This window comes from Watersipora subatra, chromosome 2 (assembly GCF_963576615.1).
Source record: "Watersipora subatra chromosome 2, tzWatSuba1.1, whole genome shotgun sequence".
Classification (NCBI taxonomy): domain Eukaryota; kingdom Metazoa; phylum Bryozoa; class Gymnolaemata; order Cheilostomatida; family Watersiporidae; genus Watersipora; species Watersipora subatra.
The window spans coordinates 45,744,630-45,766,624 of record NC_088709.1 but is presented as its reverse complement, the minus strand read 5'-3'; the positions used below and the strand labels follow the sequence as shown (position 1 = coordinate 45,766,624).

At 35.6% G+C, this 21,995-nt stretch overlaps 1 protein-coding gene across 1 annotated transcript; it reads right to left on the bottom strand.

Moving 5' to 3' along the window:
- Positions 1–306: 306 nt before the first annotated feature.
- LOC137386949 (TBC1 domain family member 25-like) lies at positions 307–12,363 on the bottom strand. Its single transcript, XM_068073193.1, has 7 exons — positions 12,243–12,363; positions 11,460–11,572; positions 9,037–9,179; positions 6,391–6,507; positions 5,816–5,998; positions 3,030–3,150; positions 307–1,609 (listed from the first exon to the last, which is right to left on the bottom strand). Exons 1-7 carry the CDS (start codon positions 12,294–12,296, stop codon positions 316–318), a joined length of 2,025 nt encoding a protein of 674 aa, XP_067929294.1. The 5' UTR covers positions 12,297–12,363; the 3' UTR covers positions 307–315.
- Positions 12,364–21,995: the final 9,632 nt, after the last annotated feature.

Here is a 21,995-nt window from a genome sequence, read left to right as displayed (position 1 = left end):
TGTATGAATGAAAGTTTGTTATTTTAATCCTATGTTATCCATTTTCTCAACTTAACATGCTGGATCTTCCTACAAGCATAGTATATTTATATCATTGTTCCACCAACTCATATATCATTATACAATATCCCTGACTTGAGTCAAATAAAATAAGAGTATATATTCAAACAAAAAAGCGAATATTATATACAGAAAAAGCTGTGTGACTAAGAGATAACAGTTTAAAATGGTACGAATAAAAAATGTTGACTATAACACAATCCTGCACATCAATTAAATACAAAAATTTACATGTACATTGCATAGGTCATAAGGTCATTCCGCGTGCTTGCAAAAAATTGAGTCATCGACTTTTTCGAACTCATCTTCATCAGGTTCAAGGCCGCCGACTATGTAAGCTTCGTAGAGCTGTTTCGCTTCCTTTACTATTGCATGAACATTTCGGTGATTCTTGTATCCTGTGAACAACATTACAATGTCATTGAAGTCCATATTCTGTCCCATAATTAAGTGCCTGTGCTCGAGCAGCATGGCCAAAGCGGCGAACATGAGGAAAGGGTTACCGTAGCCAAGCAACTTGGGCGGAGGAAACAACTGCACTGACTCGTCAGACAGTAAGTGTCCCGCAGTCACAAGAGCAGCCCTATCAGTTCTGGTAGGTGAGCCTGACCTTGACCCAAAACCAGAATCCACAGAGCTGGACCCCTGACGCTGGTCACACGCGATGCCAGAAAAGTCCTCTTTTGCTGCTTCATCCATGCTGCCTGTCGGTGTATCGTCCATTAGGGTAGACGGTGGTGGCGGTGAGGCATCCACCACACCTGTACTTTCCAAATCACCATCAAAAAGTTCTTCGTGTAAAGTGATTTCATCACTGCCAAATTCTGACGCATTGTCATTGCCAAAAACGGTGTCATTTTCAACCTCATCAAGTTCCGTCTGTAACTCACACTTATCATACAGAGTTGTCTGTGTTGCTGAAGAGCTACCACACTCTACCAAGTCATTCATGGCAGATGACGTATTTGTACACGTCGACGCCGTGTCGCTGTCCAAGTGGCACGGCAACAACAAGTTACAATAGGAAATGTCAAAACCTGGTGGCGAATTGAAAGGACGGAGAGATACGCCGGCGACAGTCGGCAATGTTGGCAATGAACTCCACATAACCTCTGTAAAGTAACAGGAGTCCTCGAATGAAAATTCTCGTTTCATTTCGAGAAGAAGCCAACGGTAAGCAAACAGTAAATTTTCGAGTTGATGATTTTGTAAATAATTGTAAAAGTCAGAATCGAAGTGAAGCAAGAGTTGGGTGAGATGAGAAAACTTGGTAGTGATTGCTGTGCTGTCGTACGAGAAATTACATTTCATTCTCTCCATGAGAGAACAGAAGAGAAGGTAGGCATGCGCTTCATTGTCCTGAACGGCGAGAAGTGGTGATGCGAGGTCACACATGCCCTGGCAATATGACACGGTTGGGTGGTACAAAGCATACGTGCAAAGCAAGTGGAACAGACTCATCGTATGCTTATTGTCATCCTTTCCTTTGTAATATGCTGTGTTTCTGTCCGTCCGTACGACATCCTTCCTTACCATTGTTATGACAAATCTGTAATCAAGGAACTATTCATAATCTACTGACCACAGCTGACCTCAGACAACTAGTGTACAAAACGCATTGAGCGATGAGACGAGCCGCTCTTCACTCTTCATAAACATGTTTATTCTCAACTTCTCTGATTAAAGACAAACTCACACAAAATTTCAGTAGATTTTATCAGAAAGTATCGATATTTTTCTATCATTTGCGATTGTTTTTCATGTTTGAGGTGACCTGACTACCAGGATGTTTCAAGATTGAAATCGACAAAGCTTGTTTGCGGTTAAAACGCTTATATTTTTATCTGTACATATCCCGGCAGTCGAACCGCCTCAAACATGAAAAACAATCGCAAACAATAGAAAAACACCAATACTTTCTGATAAAATATACTACAATTCTGTGCAATTCAACACCAATTCAATACAATGCAATTTTCAACACCAATATTTTATTTATACTTCAAATTAGCTAATATTATTCTTGTAAAAAATAACTGCAGAACGAATATTGTTGAAAAACTCAAAAATGTAAACATGTCATCAAACTTGAAATGCAAGCAAGTAGAAGTTTTGCAACTTTCAGGCTCGGTGTTCCAGGTTGACATGCCTTTGATTATTGTTGTCCTCAATACGGTAACGCTGTTATTAACTAAACTTCCATACAGCGATAGCGTAGTGACACCTGGGTGTCACTACACTATCGCTGTCACCATATGGGGGTGTGCCGCTGTATTGCAGCACCATATGGGGGTGTGCCGCTGTATTGCAGCACCATATGGGGGTGTGCCGCTGTATTGCAGCACCATATGGGGGGCGTGTCGCTGTATTGCAGCACCATATGGGGGCGTGTCGCTGTATGCAGCACCATATGGGGGCGTGTCGCTGTATTAAAACTTGGTATTAGTATTTTTTCTACTGTTGTATGGCCTAATTTAAAAAAACAATTCTATTTTTGAAATGAAATTATTGCCAATAAAGTATTAGATATGCATGTATATATATATTAGTTTCTTGTTACCAGGACATGGATCTTTGCAGTCTTTCACTCAGGATTCTAACTCAAGTATGCCTTACAAACTAAAAAGCTACACTGATCTAGTTTCATAACATAAAATGGCCAACTCCCTTCAAGAGAACTCCAGACAAACTTTGCTCCTTTCCGAGCAAGCCATATCACAAAGCTATCATTCTAAAGCTTCCAAACTGATGTAATGCTAAATAGTGTTCACGGTCGTTTAAGGACACCTACTAGTACAGGCAAAAATGAGAGAATAAGTTGATTGAATGTCTTTAGGCAACGCAAAATGATTTCATTTCAAGTGATTCCAAATTTAAAAGCCAGCTAAACCCGTAGTCTCAATGCTGGCCAAAGACCTCAGAGTCAGAGCCCAAGTACATGAAGATAGTACGACAACTCCTACACCTACTTCATTTGCTCAGGTGAATCTTGGCCCATCTCCTCATAGGCCCTCTTCCACTCATCCCTCATGTGTACGTACTGCTCCGACTTTGCTTTGAGGAACTCTATACGCTCGTCAGCAGTCATATCTAAAGCATAGAGTATACAGAGTTGGCAGCGACAAAAATGAAAGCTCTATTGCGTGCAAATGTATTTGATATAGCAGCAAACTCCTAGACCACAGAAGGTATTGTTTTGGATGAGCTGGAACACTGACAAATGCGTATATTTCCAACAATAATTCTACAAATATAAGTGATAGTGATGACAGAAATCAAAAAAAAAAGAACAGAAATAATAAAATAATAATAAAGATAAAAGTAATAAAAACTATATAATTCAAGTTAAGAGTATATCTGGTTCAAGTTAAACTAAGCCAGTTACGTCACATAATTGTAACATTCAGCCGCACTAAGCCTACAGTTCCATTTAAAGATCTCGATGTAAAAATAAAAACACCTTTTTTGCTGATTATTATTGTATTAGTTCGCCTTTAGCACATAATTTAATGTATTTTCATTTAATTATTTACATAATTTAATATATTATATTTTTACATAGCATATTTTATATCCTACATTAGTTTTAATGTTATATGTTAAAGTATGTATCGTAATTTTTGGGTTTCAAAACATAGAAGCAATATATCTTTATAAGAATGTCTACTTCAACATACAATGTCTACTTCAACATACGATGTCTACTTCAACATACAATGTCTACTTCAACATACAATGTCTACTTCAACATACAATGTCTACTTCAACATACAATGTCTACTTCAACATACAATGTCTACTTCAACATACAATGTCTACTTCAACATACAATGTCTACTTCAACATACAATGTCTACTTCAACATACAATGTCTACTTCAACATACAATGTCTACTTCAACATACAATGTCTACTTCAACATACAATGTTCTCAAAATATGAAGCCAATGTTACAACGCGTTAACTTCAGGTTTTGAGGTTAGACTAAGTTTTATTTTTCCAAGCTTTAATTATTTAAATATACTGTAATTATAATAAATAATTCAAACTCAGGATTGCCATCACAATCTCGCAGCCATAAACTAAAGACCAGTAATAACATCTGGAGAGTCAGAGGGTCAGTTGATATCTGTATCAGAGTTCACTCGGTCATTAAAAGACAATGAAGTATTGAACCAAAACATACTGCTCATAACTTTCTCTACCAGCATTACGGCTCAATAAAAAGTCAGCAGTTGTTGTTTTTTTTGGAACAGAACTGGTATGTTCCTAGCCAAATGACGCTAGAGTCATAAATTGCATTTTGTTGATATGTTTACAATATTGTATATACTTATTTGTAACTGCCCAGTTGGTCTATTTTTAGCTATTGAATAAAAGGTCAAAAAGGTTACATGTTGTAAGCTTTGACTGCAACAAATAGACAGTATTTTTCATCTCCTACATGTGATATAAATGTGTCATCTGATTTACAATAAACAAAATTATTTTCGGAATTAACTATCATAACATTTATCATTTATGGTAGCACAATGAGAGCTGATGCAAAAAATAAATATATTTGAATCAAGCACTTCCATTAACCCGGGACCAATTTGCAGCAGTACAGAACTGCTTTGAAAAGGCATTATGAAACCATCAAAATTAAACCAGTCAATGACATAAGAAATTTTAAGCTTACCTACACTGTAAATGCAGTTACTTCGTTTTTCATATTAAGCTGCACTATGTTTTCTTATGCCTATGTAGTTCCTAACAGCATAGGTCTAACGAATACAAAAAAATGAACTTTCTTTAGAAATCATTTCTACTTCAAATAGGTAGTAAAAATAACTTCGTAAAAATAATATATACACACGCATATATATATATATATATTATATATATATATATTATATATACATACACATATATACACATATACATTATTTATACACATTATATATATACATATACATCATATATATACATATACACTATATATAGATATACACTATATATAGATATACATTATATATATACATATACACTATATATACATATACACTATATATAGATATACATTATATATATACATATACACTATAGATATACATACACATTATATAATCCATACACATTATATATTGCATACACATTATATATTACATACATATTATATATTACATACACATTATATAATACATACACATTATATAATATACACACATTATATAATATATACACATTATATAACATACACATTATATAACATACACATTATATAATGTATACACATTATATAATATACAAACATTATATAATTTATGCACATTATATAACATATAAACATTGTATAATATAAATAATATATTATAATAATCTACATATATATATACATATGTCTATATATGTATATCTATATCTATGTATATCTCTAAAAGGCCTCTGTCTAGAATTAACAGTCCTTTCATAGCATATCACAACATTTATAGTCAACTTTCTAACTTTGAATTTACTAAAATTATTTAAATACTATAAGAAATTATAACCTTCTAATATTTGCTGAAGGCCCATTTGAGCTGTTATGGATACAGTAGTAAAAATGTATGCTTTCCGGAAGGTAGATCAGGGGAGACAAATCTAAAATTAAGTTTGATGTGAATTAACGTATGAAAAATCTTTTTACAAGTTTGTAAAAATCTCGAGTCACCCTTCGAGCCCAGAGATCGTTATCTTTTCTTTTTTAATTTTGGCAAGACTGCCTTCATCTTACCTTCAGGGAACACGCAGAGCAGGTGTCTCCATGCTATTTTCCTCATGGATGGGGCTACTCCACCGAGATAGATGCTCTCTCTAAAACCTTGGTAGTTAACTATTCTGCCTTCGCAATCCAAGTAATTCTGAAACTCTCTGAAGGTCATTGGAGCCTTTGACTGCGATGTGTCATCAAATGAACCTACAAAACAGGAAGTGTCTCAAACAGGAAGTCTATTAAACAGGAATTGTCTCAAACAGGAAGGGTCCCAAACATTTCTCAAGGACAAAAGGAGACAAAGTTTCCAGCTGCTATGAGCGGGCAAGTAGACTGATGAACTTCTGATAGCATCAACGGGCACTTGACCTTGCCTCTAATAGCAAGATATTGAAAAACTAAACCATCTGTAATTTGAAAGATAATATTACAAGCACTACAAATACTGGATAAATTACACGCAATGCCTTTTCTTTTTCTTAACTTTAAATTTGTACACCATATATGGGAGCAAGCTTTGTACATCGTATATGGGAGCAAGCTTTGACAATATCAGATGGTGGAGCAACTTGAAAAACAAGATATCATCTGCCTACCAGTAAGCCATCCATCAACCTTATCTATAAGTCTATCCAAGACGGAAGACCTGCTACTGCGGCTGGACAGCTGGAGGGATTCAACTGGTGAGGTGAGCAGACCGTCATCAGAGCTCCCTGAAAATAGGTAAATAAAAGGTGTCAGTGGCCTGTGCCGTCTCTATTAAAAGGTTAGGAGAGGATGCTGGCCCGCAGGGTATTAGCTACAAGTGAGCTCAATGCACTCTGAGAGCATTTTGAGAAAGAGAGATAAGAATTTTAGATGCGTTGCTGGGAGATGATTTGATAAATTCATCTGCCAGTATGACACGCAAGCATATCAGAGATGACCTAGACCGCCTGAAACCAGCGAATAAGGAAAATAAACAGCAAAAGCTCAAAATAACTGCATCGACAAGAAGCCATGTACTATGATACTATCTACGGCTGAAGTCGCTTCACGTGCCTGAGTAAAACATGTGATGCGACTCTTCCTGATTGCCTATTTGATAAAGCAAAGTATGTTGTCTGTGATGACACGCCTACAATCACCTGGCCTTGATATCTCGTAAGCAAAAACTTTAACAAATACAAAATCTGAGGAAAAGCTGACACTTCTTGCATATAATAATTACTATAATAGCACCCTCTCAATTCGAAGTGTGCCAATAAGGCGCAGAGAATAAGTATTCCCACAATTATTCTGCTATGCTGCAAGGTGGTGGAGTGGTGCAGCTGGGAGAGTGCCTGGCTGATGACTATTCCTAACCTCTAAGGCTCGAATGGACACGATTCTTATTATGATAAAGACTAGATGAATGCCGGGTAATAAAACTTAATAATAATAATTTGAATCACTTACCTGGTAAGCTAGTATAAATATTTACTATAATGGCTCGTGAAGCCAGCTTGACGTTACGTGTAATGTAAAGCTGACCAATAGTATTTCAGTAAGCGATGAATAAGTATGTACCCTATTATTTCATAGTACGGCAAGGACAGTGTAGTGAAGTGAATTAGCTCGCTCGTGTTCCGAGTTCAAAGCCAGTGCAAAATGATTTTTTTCCTAAAACTTTGTCGCCATAACTGGACAGAGAAAACAGATAAACACTGAGATTTATATATTCAAATTTTCAATTTTTTTGAATAATAAACGCATTAAAAAACCTAAAACAAAAGAAAACTATTTAAAAGGAAGAATGATAATAACATATAAACATGTTTAAATGATTAAAGAGACCAGCCCCTTTTTTACATTAGTAAGTTATCCAGGGATTGAGTCATCAACGACTCATCACAGGTTTATGGTAACCACAAAAGATAGAGCTGTCCAACCACTGGACTGGGGCTGCTTCTAGCCTGATTCTACCATGACGGGCCTACGAAGCTGTACAAAGGTCTACAACCTTCCGCACGCAAATTGACCAATGAGACCACAGAGCAGGGCCACACAAGGAGTTGAGGATTTTTGTTAACGCCCGCCCATTGTTCACAAATAGACCAATCGCGTGTTGTATTGACTAAAAGAAATTATTTCACAGCAAATGTTGAGCGTTATGGCAAACAGGTTATTTCCAGTTTGATTAAAAAAGTTGTTAAAGTTCAGGCACAATACCTTTTTCATCGATCTATTCCGAGCAGTATTAATAAGACTATGCCAATTGTGGCTGTACAAGACCCTGTGACAACTCCCTATGGTTAGAAGCACTTGTATTCAGCTGTCTCCAACTTAAATTCCGTCGTTACATGAAATACTTATTGGGAAACCCTGATGCACGCTGTGTGCAAAGGACAGTGGACAAGAGAGAGGAGAGTAAAACGATTTGGTTAAATCGTTATGGCTCTATGGATATATGGCTATGGCTCTATGGATATATTGCGATGGCTCTATGGATATATTGCGATGGCTCTATGAATATATTGCTATGGCTCTATGGATATATTGCTATGGCTCTATGGATATATTGCGATGGCTCTATAGATATATTGCTATGGCTCTATGGATAAATTGCGATGGCTCTATAGATATATTGCTATGGCTCTATGGATATATGGCTATGGCTATATGGATATATGGCTATGGCTCTATGGATATATGGCTCTGGATATATGGCTATTGATATATAGCTATGGCTCTATGGATATGGCTCTATGGATATATGGCTATGGCTCTATGGCTCTATGGATATATGGCTATGGCTCTATGGATATATTGCGATGGCTCTATGAATATATGGCCATGGCTCTATGAATATATGGCTCTTTAGGTTATAAAAATGGTTTGTCAACACACGCATGCTATTTTCCCATTCAGAGAGCAGATTTTCGGTTGCCAAAAATGAGCGAAAATAGTTGTTCTAGCGAACAAGTCATGTCACATTTACCTAACCTTCATGATAAGCATAATTTTTAAACTTACATGGTCAACTTAAAAATTGAAGAGTGGCTCGCACTGCGCAATAATTTAGCAGTAGTACTAGAGTCGTTACCGATGCTGCGAGCTCTGTGTAACAAATCAAATATTCATTCCAGAGTAACATAAATCCTTCGCACACAATTTCTATGTGGCTGTCATACATTATGCATGATCAAAGTTTAATATAATTTGATGAAACAAAAACGCCCGAAAATCTACTTCGATTACGCAGCATCAACTAATTAACCAACCTGCATCCGAGTCGGAAACTTCAATGAAGACGTTTAATGAATGCCGACGTTGCTGTAAAGCCACATCCAGATCCCAATCATCAGTCAATAGCATTAGTCTATCGTCTTCCTGTGTTTTCATCAAGTACCTCATGGTGAACTTACTATAAAAAGCCAGCAAACATACTGATTATATATAAAATGATAGCTACAACTTTGTTAAGTTGACTCTTACTACATGACAACTTGCACCTGTAATCTACGCGAGTTTTAAAGCAAACAAAATTCAATAGACAATTCTATCTACTCGCAACATATTATTTTATTTTCTAATGTTTAATGTTACTTTTAAGAAAAAATCTGCAATTTTGTTCAAACTTTTTAACGAAAAATTTGAGCAAAACAACGTCTCTACACCGGATATTATAAGCAGACTAAGTATGGTTGTAGGAAAAACATGTTAGATACCATACAACGTTTGGTTTTAATATCTACCAGCTAATGTGAAGCCTTTGGCGCAGACTACACATTCTTGGATCAGTTTTCAGAAATTGTCTATTCTTGGTGTTTTCTATCACCTGAAACCTGGGCATGTTTAGTCGGCCAGTCGCGGGTAGACAAATCCTTTTGCCCAATTGACCTTGAAAATCTAAAAATCTGTATCTAAGTTTTGACCCAAATGGGAATTTTTGGCATATTTTTTCTATTTACTTGAATGAGAAATATCACATGATCATCTGTTAAGGTCAAGGATCAAGGTCAAAGTTTGGTAGCTTTGAAACAACATTCTAAATTTCTAATCATTTTCAAATCATGTTTAGCAGTAGTCAATTACCCTTACTTGAAATTATACAAAAAATGTTACAATAAAAATACAAAAAAATGCTACAATGAAACTTTGATTCATATATATGCTAATGAATTTTTACTTTATATAATCTAGGCTGAAAAACATCCTCCAAATGCACTACAATTATTTCCGTTTCATTACACAAAACTCATAACTTTAAAGCACAAAAATAATACAAAAGATAGATTTAAAAATAAATTTTTTCACATAAAATGAACAGATGTATGACTTCAGACTAGTAGAAATGAATGAAAATGTGTCATGCATCTACTGTACTGATATCATGAACGAAACTCCCAGCATCCAATGTTGTTAAAAATGTTTCTGTTATTTTAGATTTTATGACACAATTTCACTTTTGTTTTCAGCCACCTCCAAGAGGTTGCTGAGACGATCTCATACAATTATTAGTAAACAACCTAGTAATTAAAGTATTACATATAAATCACATCTGCGCAGGTACTGGAGACTTCATCCGCTATTATTACATAACAATGCTGGTTTTGGACTTGGCCTCGCGGCTTGCACACTTCGTTCTGCCTTAATCTGGTTTGGTTATTGGGCAAGATGGATGATGATGACGGAACGTGATCGTCAACCATAGCTGAAGAGACGGCAAGGAACAAGCTTATAGCTACCGAGGAAGATCAAGCTGTGTATAAGTGGAGATGAAAGAATAGCCATGACTATTGTGCAACGTACAAAGGAGCGAGTGTGAGCCAGGCAAGCCCAGCAACAGGACCCAGTTACTTCCATTCGTCCTCATCGGGTCTTAACGACTTACTGTAGTCTTGTTTACAATCTTGAAGCGATCGGCTTGGGGAAGCCTATGCATTTGATAAGGCTAGTATGGTAGTGTTGGAAGGAGCGCAGACAAAATTCTATATTTTTAAACCTTTACAGCTAGACCATCAAGAAATCTTGACTCGCATAAATAGACATTTTGCCAAAGGATTGATAGCTTTTTTCACCATGAGGGTGCTTAAGGTTAAAGAAAACTAATCACGGTGTTTTATCGAACATTAAGCTCCGATGGGCAAAACATACCTACCATGTTACATAAAGCTACATGTATATCTACCAAGTCGTATGTATAAAACTACATGTATATCTACCATGTTACATGTATAAAACTACATGTATATCTACCAAGTTACATGTATAAAACTACATGTATATCTACCATGTTACATGTATAAAACTACATGTATATCTACCAAGTTACATGTATAAAGCTACATGTATATCTACCAAGTTACATGTATAAAGCTACATGTATATCTACCAAGTTACATGTATAAAGCTACATGTATATCTACCAAGTTACATGTATAAAGCTACATGTATATCTACCAAGTCGTATGTATAAAAATAAATTTACAAAGCTTCATGTATAAATCTATATTTACCAAAATGTATGTATAAATACATATCTACCAAGTTGTATACATGTATTGTGTATAAAGCTGTATCTACTGAGCTACATCTACGAAGCTATACCTACTAAGCTATGCCTACTGAGCTACTTGTGTATCGTCTACCAAGCTATATCATCTATTGAGCTATATCTACCAGGTTATGCATTAAAACTAACCGCCTGAGACGGAGTCGTTGTGTTAGAAGAAATCTCAGCCTCTCAAATGTTATGGTGTCTCGGTCTACACCGATTTTGATTTTCTGTAATATCCTGCCATTTTCATCGACAACCTAAAGATCAAAAGAGTATATTTGTAGAGAAGCTAGAGAGCCCACAAACCTCACTACTATATCAAATGTTTCGTAGAACAAATGAAACAGCTCAAAGAAAGTTGGCGATTAGAATAGCAGGTGACCTGACAAAGAACCTGGCTATGAGAGCTACAGTTGCATAATTACAGCTTATCTAGATTGTGCATTACAAACTTATACTATCATCGTAATTGGTGTTGGTTTATTATTAAATTGAAGCCCCAATGCTATGGATTTGAATTATCTATGGCATGTGGCAACACTGATGTACACAATAATGTATGGCAAAAAAGTAACAAGTGACTATTGTGAACAAAAAACAAGACAAAACCATGATTTTAGCTGTCAAAACCTAATGAAGTTTACAAGCAATTCAAAACTATACATTTCCAAAACAATGGTGAAATCAGGCAAAAATGCTGTTCTTACGCTTCACAATACGATGTGTGCAATACTTACTTGATGGATATTACTGGAATCAAAACTGCATAGAGTTTGCCGAAGCAGAAACCATTAAAAAGTTGTTGTTATAAAACAAACATTTTGCAAAGTTGGTGCAGAAACGGCAGAGCAAAGTAATGGAAGCCAAGTTAGAACTTACAGTTACTAGTTAAAGTACTTTCAATATAAGAATGTAATAGAATCTCACCTTCACTTTCAAGTTCATTTCTCTAGAATAAACATAGCTTGGAGAAAGGGACATCTTTTAGTCCATAAAGACCGAATAGAGCCTTGAAACGATCTAACTCATACTTGCCAGCACGCTGTATATGGACCGTTTATAATGCTGTTCACAGCTGAGTACTTTAGCCTGATGTCCTAAAATGAAATGATGTGCTGCGATGTGGCGCCCTTACTAATCAGTAGGCTGATAAATTTCAAGCTTGTAGGCTACTGTTTACGCTGCTTTTGATTAGCCGAGCCGGTCGTTTGCAATTGGCTGGTTTGGTATGTACCCCCAGAATGCCGACTGGGCCACACGCTTGATAAAAGCTTGGACTTTGAGCCCTTCACCCTGGACATGTTTACGAGCATGCGAACAGTGATGAAATTTCCTATAACAAACTAGTAATTATTAAAGTTTGATAATGAAATGCCTACAGCTCATTTAGGTTCGTGGAGCAGCAGACATTAAAGGTGGTATAGTAGCAGCCAAGTTTATCGATGATTAGATGACATAAGGAAACAGTGGGTAAATTGATTCCCACTCAGAGAGGAGGTTGAAAAGTGCTGAGGCTGTAAGCAAATGGTAATTCTGTTAGCCATTAGAGCATTAGGGGAAACAACACTTGCACATTCATGTATACATATGTGTGCAGGTTTGATTATATATAATACGTATATATCATATATAATATAGATATCATAATTATATAGGCCTATTATATATATATATATATATATCTGTATATCGTATATGTATATACATATATATCTGTATATCGTATATATATATATATATATATATATACGATATACAGATATATATATATATATAATGAAACAAATATATATATATATATCTGTATATCGTATATATATATATATATATATATATATATATATATATATATATATATCATATACAGATACAGATATATAGGCTATATATCTGTATATGATATATATATCTGTATATGATATATATATATCTGTACATGATATATATACATATATATATATATATATATATATATATCATATACAGATATATATCTATATACATATTATCAATATATATCAATATTGGTATATAGATTTTTTTTAAATTGTTTCCTTAACCTGGATACCCCGTATGGGTGGTAAATTCTGCTCTAACTCGGGTCTCCTACCAGAGACCTGGGAGTTTGAGCACTCGCCTCAAGATCTTAGCTGTTCCCAATAGCGCACTTTTCTGCAACTCACCTGAGTTGATTGTTGTTGGTATTTGGGCAAGCCACATTTTATGCGCCGGTGTTATTGCGCCCAGTGCCCCAATGACTACAGGGATTACAGTTGTTCTTACATTCCAGCATTTTTCAATTTCTTCTCCAAGAGGGAGATATTTATCTACCTTTTCTTTTTCTTTACTGGCTATATTGTAGTCATTGGGTACTGCTATATCTATTATAGTAGCCCTCTTGTTTTCCTTGTCTACCACCACTATATCTGGTTGGTTTGCTAGGACATGATTGTCAGTTCGGATGTAGAAGTCCCAGAGGATCTTAGCGCGGTCATTTTCATTGACCTTACCAGGAGCTTCCCACCAGTGTTGTGGTTTGTTAAGGCCATACTCATCACATAGACTTCTATACACAACACCTGCGACATAATTATGTCGCTCAGTGTATGCGTTCCCTGCTAGCTGCTTGCATCCACTGATGATGTGTTGTATGGTCTCAGGTGCATCTTTGCACAGTCTGCATCTAGGATCGTCTCTAGTGTGATAGATTTTCGTTTGGAGTTGCCTTGTTGGGAGCACTTGCTCCTGGGCTGCCATGATTAGCGACTTTGTATTGGCCGTTAGGTTTCCTTTGTTCAGGTTTCCTTGTTTGATATATATATATATATATATATATATATATATATATATATATACGCATATGTATATACCGCATATGTATATATATATACACACATATGTATATACCGCATATGTATATAGGCCTACTGCATATATATACTGTATATATACGCATACTATATACTGTATATGTCTACGCATATATGATATATATGCATTCCAGGTATGTATATATACACCTGGAATATATAAGTATACCAGGCATATACATACCATAAAACCTCTAATTGAGCGCAACCTTTATTTGAATGCCCCCTCTATTTGACCGCCATGCCACTATAGGAGAAGGGTTGAAACATACAGCGCAACCTCCATTTGAAAGCCCCCTCCATTTGACCCCCACATTGACATTATTTATTTGATCTTTATGAAGCCATAGTAGCGAGTGATTAGTAGAAAAGTGTTCACAAAATTATATTAATAATGACTCGTTTATATCTATAGCAATTAATTATTTCGTTGTTTCTGTTCGAGTCAAAGTCTGTTTTTCGTTAACAATTACTTATTTCAATGCTTTGTTCGGAACAATGCCTGTTTTCCGGCCTCCAAGCTTTTCTGTTTTTCGTTAAAACTTTAAAAGCAACATTATAGAAATAATGTGTATCATGCTGCATCATGCTAATAGTAGTTTCTTGTTCAATGCGGTCTTGAGACTTTGACATACGTGAAAAACAGTTTACATTTACGATGGTATATGAACGACTAGTCTTAAGCTAAAAGTTGTGCTTAGTGCCCACGCGACAAAGTGAGTCATTATTTGTGCGAAATGCAATGCGTAGAAGTTTTGCTCTACTAAAAAAATTGTTCGGACACTAATATCGACTAGCTCAGCAGTATAGAAGAAGAGTTGAGGTCAGCAGGCATCGTGAAAGGTATTGAACAACCAGAAGATGAAATCGCTCCCAACTAATGCAACAATCAGAACGCAACTGGCCAAACAACGATGCAAATATCTTCATTTCAAAAATGATAATTTTTTTCTGCATGTATTATAAGTATGGTTTGTTTGTCAATTGTTCTTGAATACATTTGTAGCTTTTGATAGATTATTATATAACTTATAAGCATATTATATATTATATAGCATATTATTTGATAGCATAATTTTGGCTATATAGACTCGGGTTACAATGGATCAGCACTCATGACTCCTCTTCTATTGCACATAAAAAGCTAGTTTTGGCTGCAGACTGGAGCAAACATATCAATGAGTGTAGTGAGCTTTCTATGCAACATTGTTAAATATAGTTATAAAATAAAAATATGCCTTCAAATTTAGAATGGTATAAAAATTGCAAGCTTATTAGGTAAAAGGCCAAACCTCATATTTAGCAGAGTCACATTATCTAAAAAAGTGAGAATGTTTAGCAATTGTGATTCCATCAGTTAGACAATGGACCTCTATCTCGAACAGCTGTGAGTGCAATAACATGTTTACAGCGGCTCATGGATTTGACACCTAAAACTAGACAATGCGTGTGGGTGAATCACATAGAGCAGTCTGAGCCAAGCAACTGCATCATAATAGCAAACATTAATTTCGAACAGACTCCCACTAGATTAACTACTTGCGCACTCCGTCGTCATAAAGTGTGTGTCGCAACTACCGCTACAGCTGTTTGTGGATTGACTTCACCGTCGGTTACTTGTGTCTTTGTAACTTGAAAAAAGAAAATGCAGGATTATGAAATATATAAGGTAGACCGAGGAATTTGATGTATCCATATACCTTAGAACCATGGTTTAACCTGCTCTTGTACTCTGTATTAATATGTTGGGTGGTGTGGGGAGACGGAGGGGGGGGGAGACAGGGGGGGAAGCGGGTCAATTTTCATCCGACGCAGCCTCCGTCATAAAATAAATAACGTCTGGTCCACCTGTAGAATTACTACATTGGGCAGCAGCGCTATTACCCCGTGTTTCAAGTGCTTCCATCTTGAGGCTCACTTAGGAACAGCAAATTAGAATATGAGTAATTGACTGAATGAACCCCCAATTATCTAAAGTGGCAATAATCAAAGGAGAAAAGTTGAATCGACTGCCAACAGTTCAAGGATGGGTGGAAATTGACCTGTTTCTTCACTAAAATACATAACAACTGTGTCTGCCTCATTTGTAAAGATACGTGGCTGTTTTAAAGAGTTCAATGTGAAGCGACATTACCAAACAAAACATGCTGATGTATATGACAAGATCACAGGTAATGAATGCAGCGAGAAACTTAAACATCTTGAAGCTAGTTTAATATCCCAGCATCAATATTTGACAAGAGCTCGAGGGTGAAATGAGAATGCCACAAAGGCTAGTTATGAGGTAGCAACGCTGATCACAAAGCATTGCAGACCTTTCATCGAGGGTGAATTCATCAATAAATTATAATGGTAAAAAATATCTGTCCTGAGAAGCAGCAAGAGTTTACCAAAGTCTGCTTGACGGCTAACACTGTGGCACGCATGAATGAGGAAGTGTTATTGGATATCAGAAGACAATTGGGAGTCGGAGAAAATAAGTTTGATTTTTTTCACTAGCTTGCGACGAAAGTGCAAACGCCTTTCAGTTACATCTTTTTTTCGAGGACAATGAAATGAATATTACTGAAAAACTACTTGACCTACAGAGTCTGAAAATCCAAACAAGAGGAACAGATTAATTTTTTTCTGTTTGCGCTGCCTTAGATAACATAAAACTCCTGTGAAATAAACTTTCTGAGATAATTACGGATGGTGCACCATCGATGGCTGGCGAACAAAGTTAGCAATACTAAAAGTAACAAAGTAGGTGAATAAGGGAAAACTGTAAAACTCTAAGTCTATTGCATCATTCATCAGCAAGTCCTGTGCGCCGAACATCTCCGATAGGAACACGTTATGAGACCGGTGATGAAGTCAATTAACTTTGTCTGCTTCAGAGCGCTAAGCCACCGTTAGTTTCAACAGTTTCTCAGCGAAATTTATGCGGATTACGAAGAAGCACTCTATCACAATGATAATGGCTCAGCTGGGGTTCTGCACTGTCACACTTCTACTCACTTAGGCAAGAAATCGGTGAGTTTTTGTCTGAAAAAAGACAACCTACGGGTTGTTGACATTACAAAGCATCTTAATGTACTCAACACCAGTCTCCAGGGACCAAGTGCAGTCATAAGCCAACTACCGTATATTCACATGTCAAAGTATTTGAAATCAATCTACAACTGTTTGGAAGACACCTGTCGTCGACCCAGCCCATCACTGCACACTTTTCAGCGCTGTAAGAAATCATGACCAGATTCCCAGAGAGAATTTTCAGTGTACAAACGAAGAGGTACGCGTCAGATATTTCATCTCTGGCTGAAAAGTTTAGACAACAAACCTTTCAGAATTTTGCAGTTATGGAGAAGGAAAGCACTCTTTTTTCCTCACTTTGTCGGTGGACACAGATGGTCTTCCAAACCATTTGCAGCTGGAGGTCATTGAGCTGCAGTGTGATGCAGAGCTCCGCGGGCACCCAACTTTTTACTGACAGCTGAATAATGACAAGTTACCACAGATTTGAGCGTTTGGGTAAGACAATACTAAGCTGGCTTGAGGCGATGTTTTTTATGTGAGAAGACATTTTTGGTTCTGAACTTAAATGAGAGCCATGTGAGAACATGGCTATCAGACTTTCACTCATAAGACATCTTGCCCATCAATACTATTACTGGTGTTGAGCCAGATCTGGCCTTAGACCTGCACTCCAGATCTCAGTTTCACCCATCACACTAATACGGACTAGTCACTTTTCATTGACCTAAATATAAATACATTTTTTAAAGTTCCTACTACAGAAAAATAAACGTTTAAAAACCCGATCAACATTTATAGCTACTGTCATATTTTAAATGAGCCCTGCACTTGTTGATATGACTATTACTTGTTCATTTCTCTGTAATTGTGTTTAAAAATTCTATAAATATTAAACTGACATGGTGAAATATTGTTCTGTTTTAAATTTAATTTGCACCCAAGAGTACAAATACTTCTGTTCAACTGTTACAAAAAAATTAGTGTTAAAAAAGTGAAGTTAAGTAAATATTAAATTTCAATTATAATGTCGATGTAATTTTGCATATTTCAAATGAACCAAAACACATGCTTAAGATGCTTAAGCTAAAAATAAAATAAAAAAAACAAATATTAAACACATATTGGCTCAGTGAAATTTATTTAAATTAATTGCTGTCATATGTAAAAACGTCCGCCAAGGTTGGACCGCTAAATTTTTAACGCACCAAATCTGGCTCAATTGCAAAAGGATTGGACACCCCTGTGTTAGAATGTAACAAAGCATTTCAGACATGTGACGGCTATAGCAGGTGCTTGTTCAAGTGAATATATAATATAGGCCTAGATTAGTGTATTTGTTGTGAAAAATCACCTAGGCTATGAAGTCTTATGACTGTTGCAAAAAGGTTATTGATTAGTTTGATGACGATTCCCAAACTGAGCTCCTATGCTGGAAAATTAATCTCAGCAATTTTTGCTCTGAGAAATAGTCCTCCTTGCCTTGTTTGTCATGAACTGATGATAGAAATGGGCCCTAAAAGCTGAATGATAAATAAATTAATAAAAACATTTATTGATGCACTCTCACTGCTAGCTACTTACATCACTGATAGCGCAGTAATATAATATAATTTCATTCCAATGTCACTATCAATGTATTATTTTTTTATGTTATTTTTCTCATTTCGTTTCTAGCGATATCATTAACAGCAAAAATAATTAATATGCCTAATGTAAAAAATGGATGCTCTACAACGCCACTTGATGCACTTCAGGAAAATATATAAAATATAGTTATATAAGCTGAAGGATGGAATATTTGCTAATCCGGTGTCCTGTGTTGTCATTGACATGAAGTATCCGCCACTTCCTGTGTTTTAATCTGTGCATTGCCTGTAATTATTAAACTATCAAAACTGGCCTTTATCTCATGAGAGTTTTACAGTGAGCAGATAAGGCTCCATGAATATATGTGTTTCTACCTAGACATTTTTGCAAAATAGGCAGGTACATCGTATTGGCAAAATGTGAAAAAAATGGTACTTGAACAAGGCGATCAGGAGGGTATAGTGCACATGTTAGCTATTTCAATAAATATGCTTATATAAAATTGTATAGTTGAAAGTGTATATATTATTGATGGTATTCATGTTATCATGGCATGTTATGTGAACTTAAAATGGATGTACATGTAAATACCCTTTTGGTACATGTAATTTAATTCTCGACTCTTGACAAATTCTCTTGAAAAACTACTATTAAGATATAATTGCAGGCAAGAAGACAGCTCTGCAGTTCCTGACAGCAGCTGACAGCAGCTGACAGCAGTTAGTTCTAAATTAATGTCTTTGACAATAAATGCATCTGTGTCAATATTGTTAATAGTGGCATTAATTCAAAACTGTAATATGGTTCAACCCTGGTGTGTACAAATAAAGTATTTTTAATATATATATTTATAGTGTCGGGGTACACAAAACTACAAAAAAAATTTTGTCCTTCATTACTTTGCCTTGGGTTTACATTCGTTATTGTAGTTGATGAATGTTTTACGTTGCGCAGGTAATAAAATAATTACCCAATGTATTTGAGTAACTTAAGCTAGTAACTTAAGCTAGTCTAAATCTTTACTATAACAACAGCCATGTCTGAAGCCAGCTTAATATTTGTTACATTGAGCGTAATGATTTATCAAAAATCATGATTTTCAACCGTGCTAGTAGTAACCAATAGTATTTTTCCAAGCGAGTATTATGTGTATTATAATCGATGTAATGAATATGACCATAATTATTCCATTACATAATGATGTAGTCGCTTGGTCTAGTAGATAGAATGGTCACCAGCAGACTCGAATGTTCTGAGTTTAAATCTAGTCTGAAATGGAATTGTCATTTCTAAAACTTTATGGCTATAACTGGACACATGAATAACAGACGAACAGACCAACAAAAAAAACACCGAGACTTATATATACGTATATAGATTATTTGGCAATTATTAATTTGCATTGTATTTCATTATTCATCTCCAATGTATTTGATATTTTGGTGAAAATCAGGTACTCTATCACCCTGGTGAGACCTATCCTGGCAAAAACCAAGTTGTTTACATATAATGCATTTTTTACGTTTTTGTGTTTTTCGCTTTTTTGTCACAAGTTTTGCCAGCTAAAAAATACCCCAACTTTTGTCTTATAAATAAAATTTTATGCCGAGCCATCAATGTTATTCTGAAATAAAAATTAGAGCCATTTCAAGTCATGTAACCAAATAGTTCAGATTTTACTATTAGACTCTTTCAGGTTGTTCAAATTGCTCCTGCTTATAAACTCTGCTAGGACAAATCATATAAAGGTCTTATTAGCTCAGCTAGGTTTACGAAACACAGAGCAGGATGGTCTGTGTTTCAGCGATGAATACAGCAAACTGGCAAGCGTAGTGATTCTGCATCAAACATTACATTCATCATCTGCCGAAAATGGTCTATCGACTTAGGGTAGTCGCTTCGAAGGACGTGTCATGTTTTTCTTCTCTCTACAGAATTATACTGTTTTAGTGTTTCGATGAACTTGAACAAATATAATAGAAATCACAAAACATATATAATTATTATATTATATATTATTATATAATATATTAATATAATATATAACAATAATAATATATATTAATATATTATTATATATTATTATTATATTATAATTATTATATCAATTTTATCCTTTGGAATAAGCCGATTTTATCACCACATTCATAGTCGATCTGCATGCCATCAACTGTAGGTTACATTTTGACCAAACATTGTCTACCTGTGACTATTTTAAAGCGTTTGTTGGTCGAAGTTTCGTTTGGCAACTGCTCTGTCGAAGTAGCATAACTTCTTGATCTTGAAAGCCAACAGCGGAAAACTGACAAGGCGTGGCAAGTTTCAGCTGTTAGCTAGTCAGCCTTTACTACTATAAGTTTGTTATTCTCTCGTAACAGCTGGTTAGCTGTGGGTGGTCTAGAATACCTGACCTACTCTTGCCACTGGACTCAGACATGTTTAGCCAAAATCACAGAATATCGATTGTGCAATAATACTCTTACAAAAAATACACACACAGCCTTTGCTCGCAGCAAGCTAAGCAGACATCAATACTTGATTTTCAAAAGATCACCCACAGCATAAGTAATTTGAAGTAAACCATTTTATTGCCCTTAGCAAGTGATTAATAACTCATTCAAGACTAACATGGTTATGACCTGAACCAGCTTCACAAGGTCGGATATTCATCCTTTTACAATCAGCAAGGGCTTTCCTCCTAATGGTGGTTATTACCCTGTCTTTGTAAGGTGATCAACCGATTGATACTTCATCAGCTGTCAGATCATCTGCTAGGGATTGCAGGCTTATCCTGAATGATTTCTATGGACAACAACAACGTTGCTAGGCATGTTACATCGTATAGAAAACACTGAGCATCTGGAAAAAGTGAACGAATAGCGCAAAAAGCAAGGGTCTTTGGCATGAAACTAAGTGATCAAGAAGACAACTATTAATTTAATTAGATTTTTGTGTAATCATTCCAATATTAGTTTAGAAAAATAATGTCAGACATATATCTATATACACACATATACATCAGCTGTAGTTCAGATATATATATGTGTATATATGTATAAGAACTATATATAAATAATCCAGATCACAGAAAAATATTTAGTTAGAAATCACTACGAATGTTTTTCACACCTAGGCCTATGGGGTTTTCAAGTGACAACATTTTTTCCATGTTATTCAAGTCTATGAAAATTATCTTTTTAGCTAG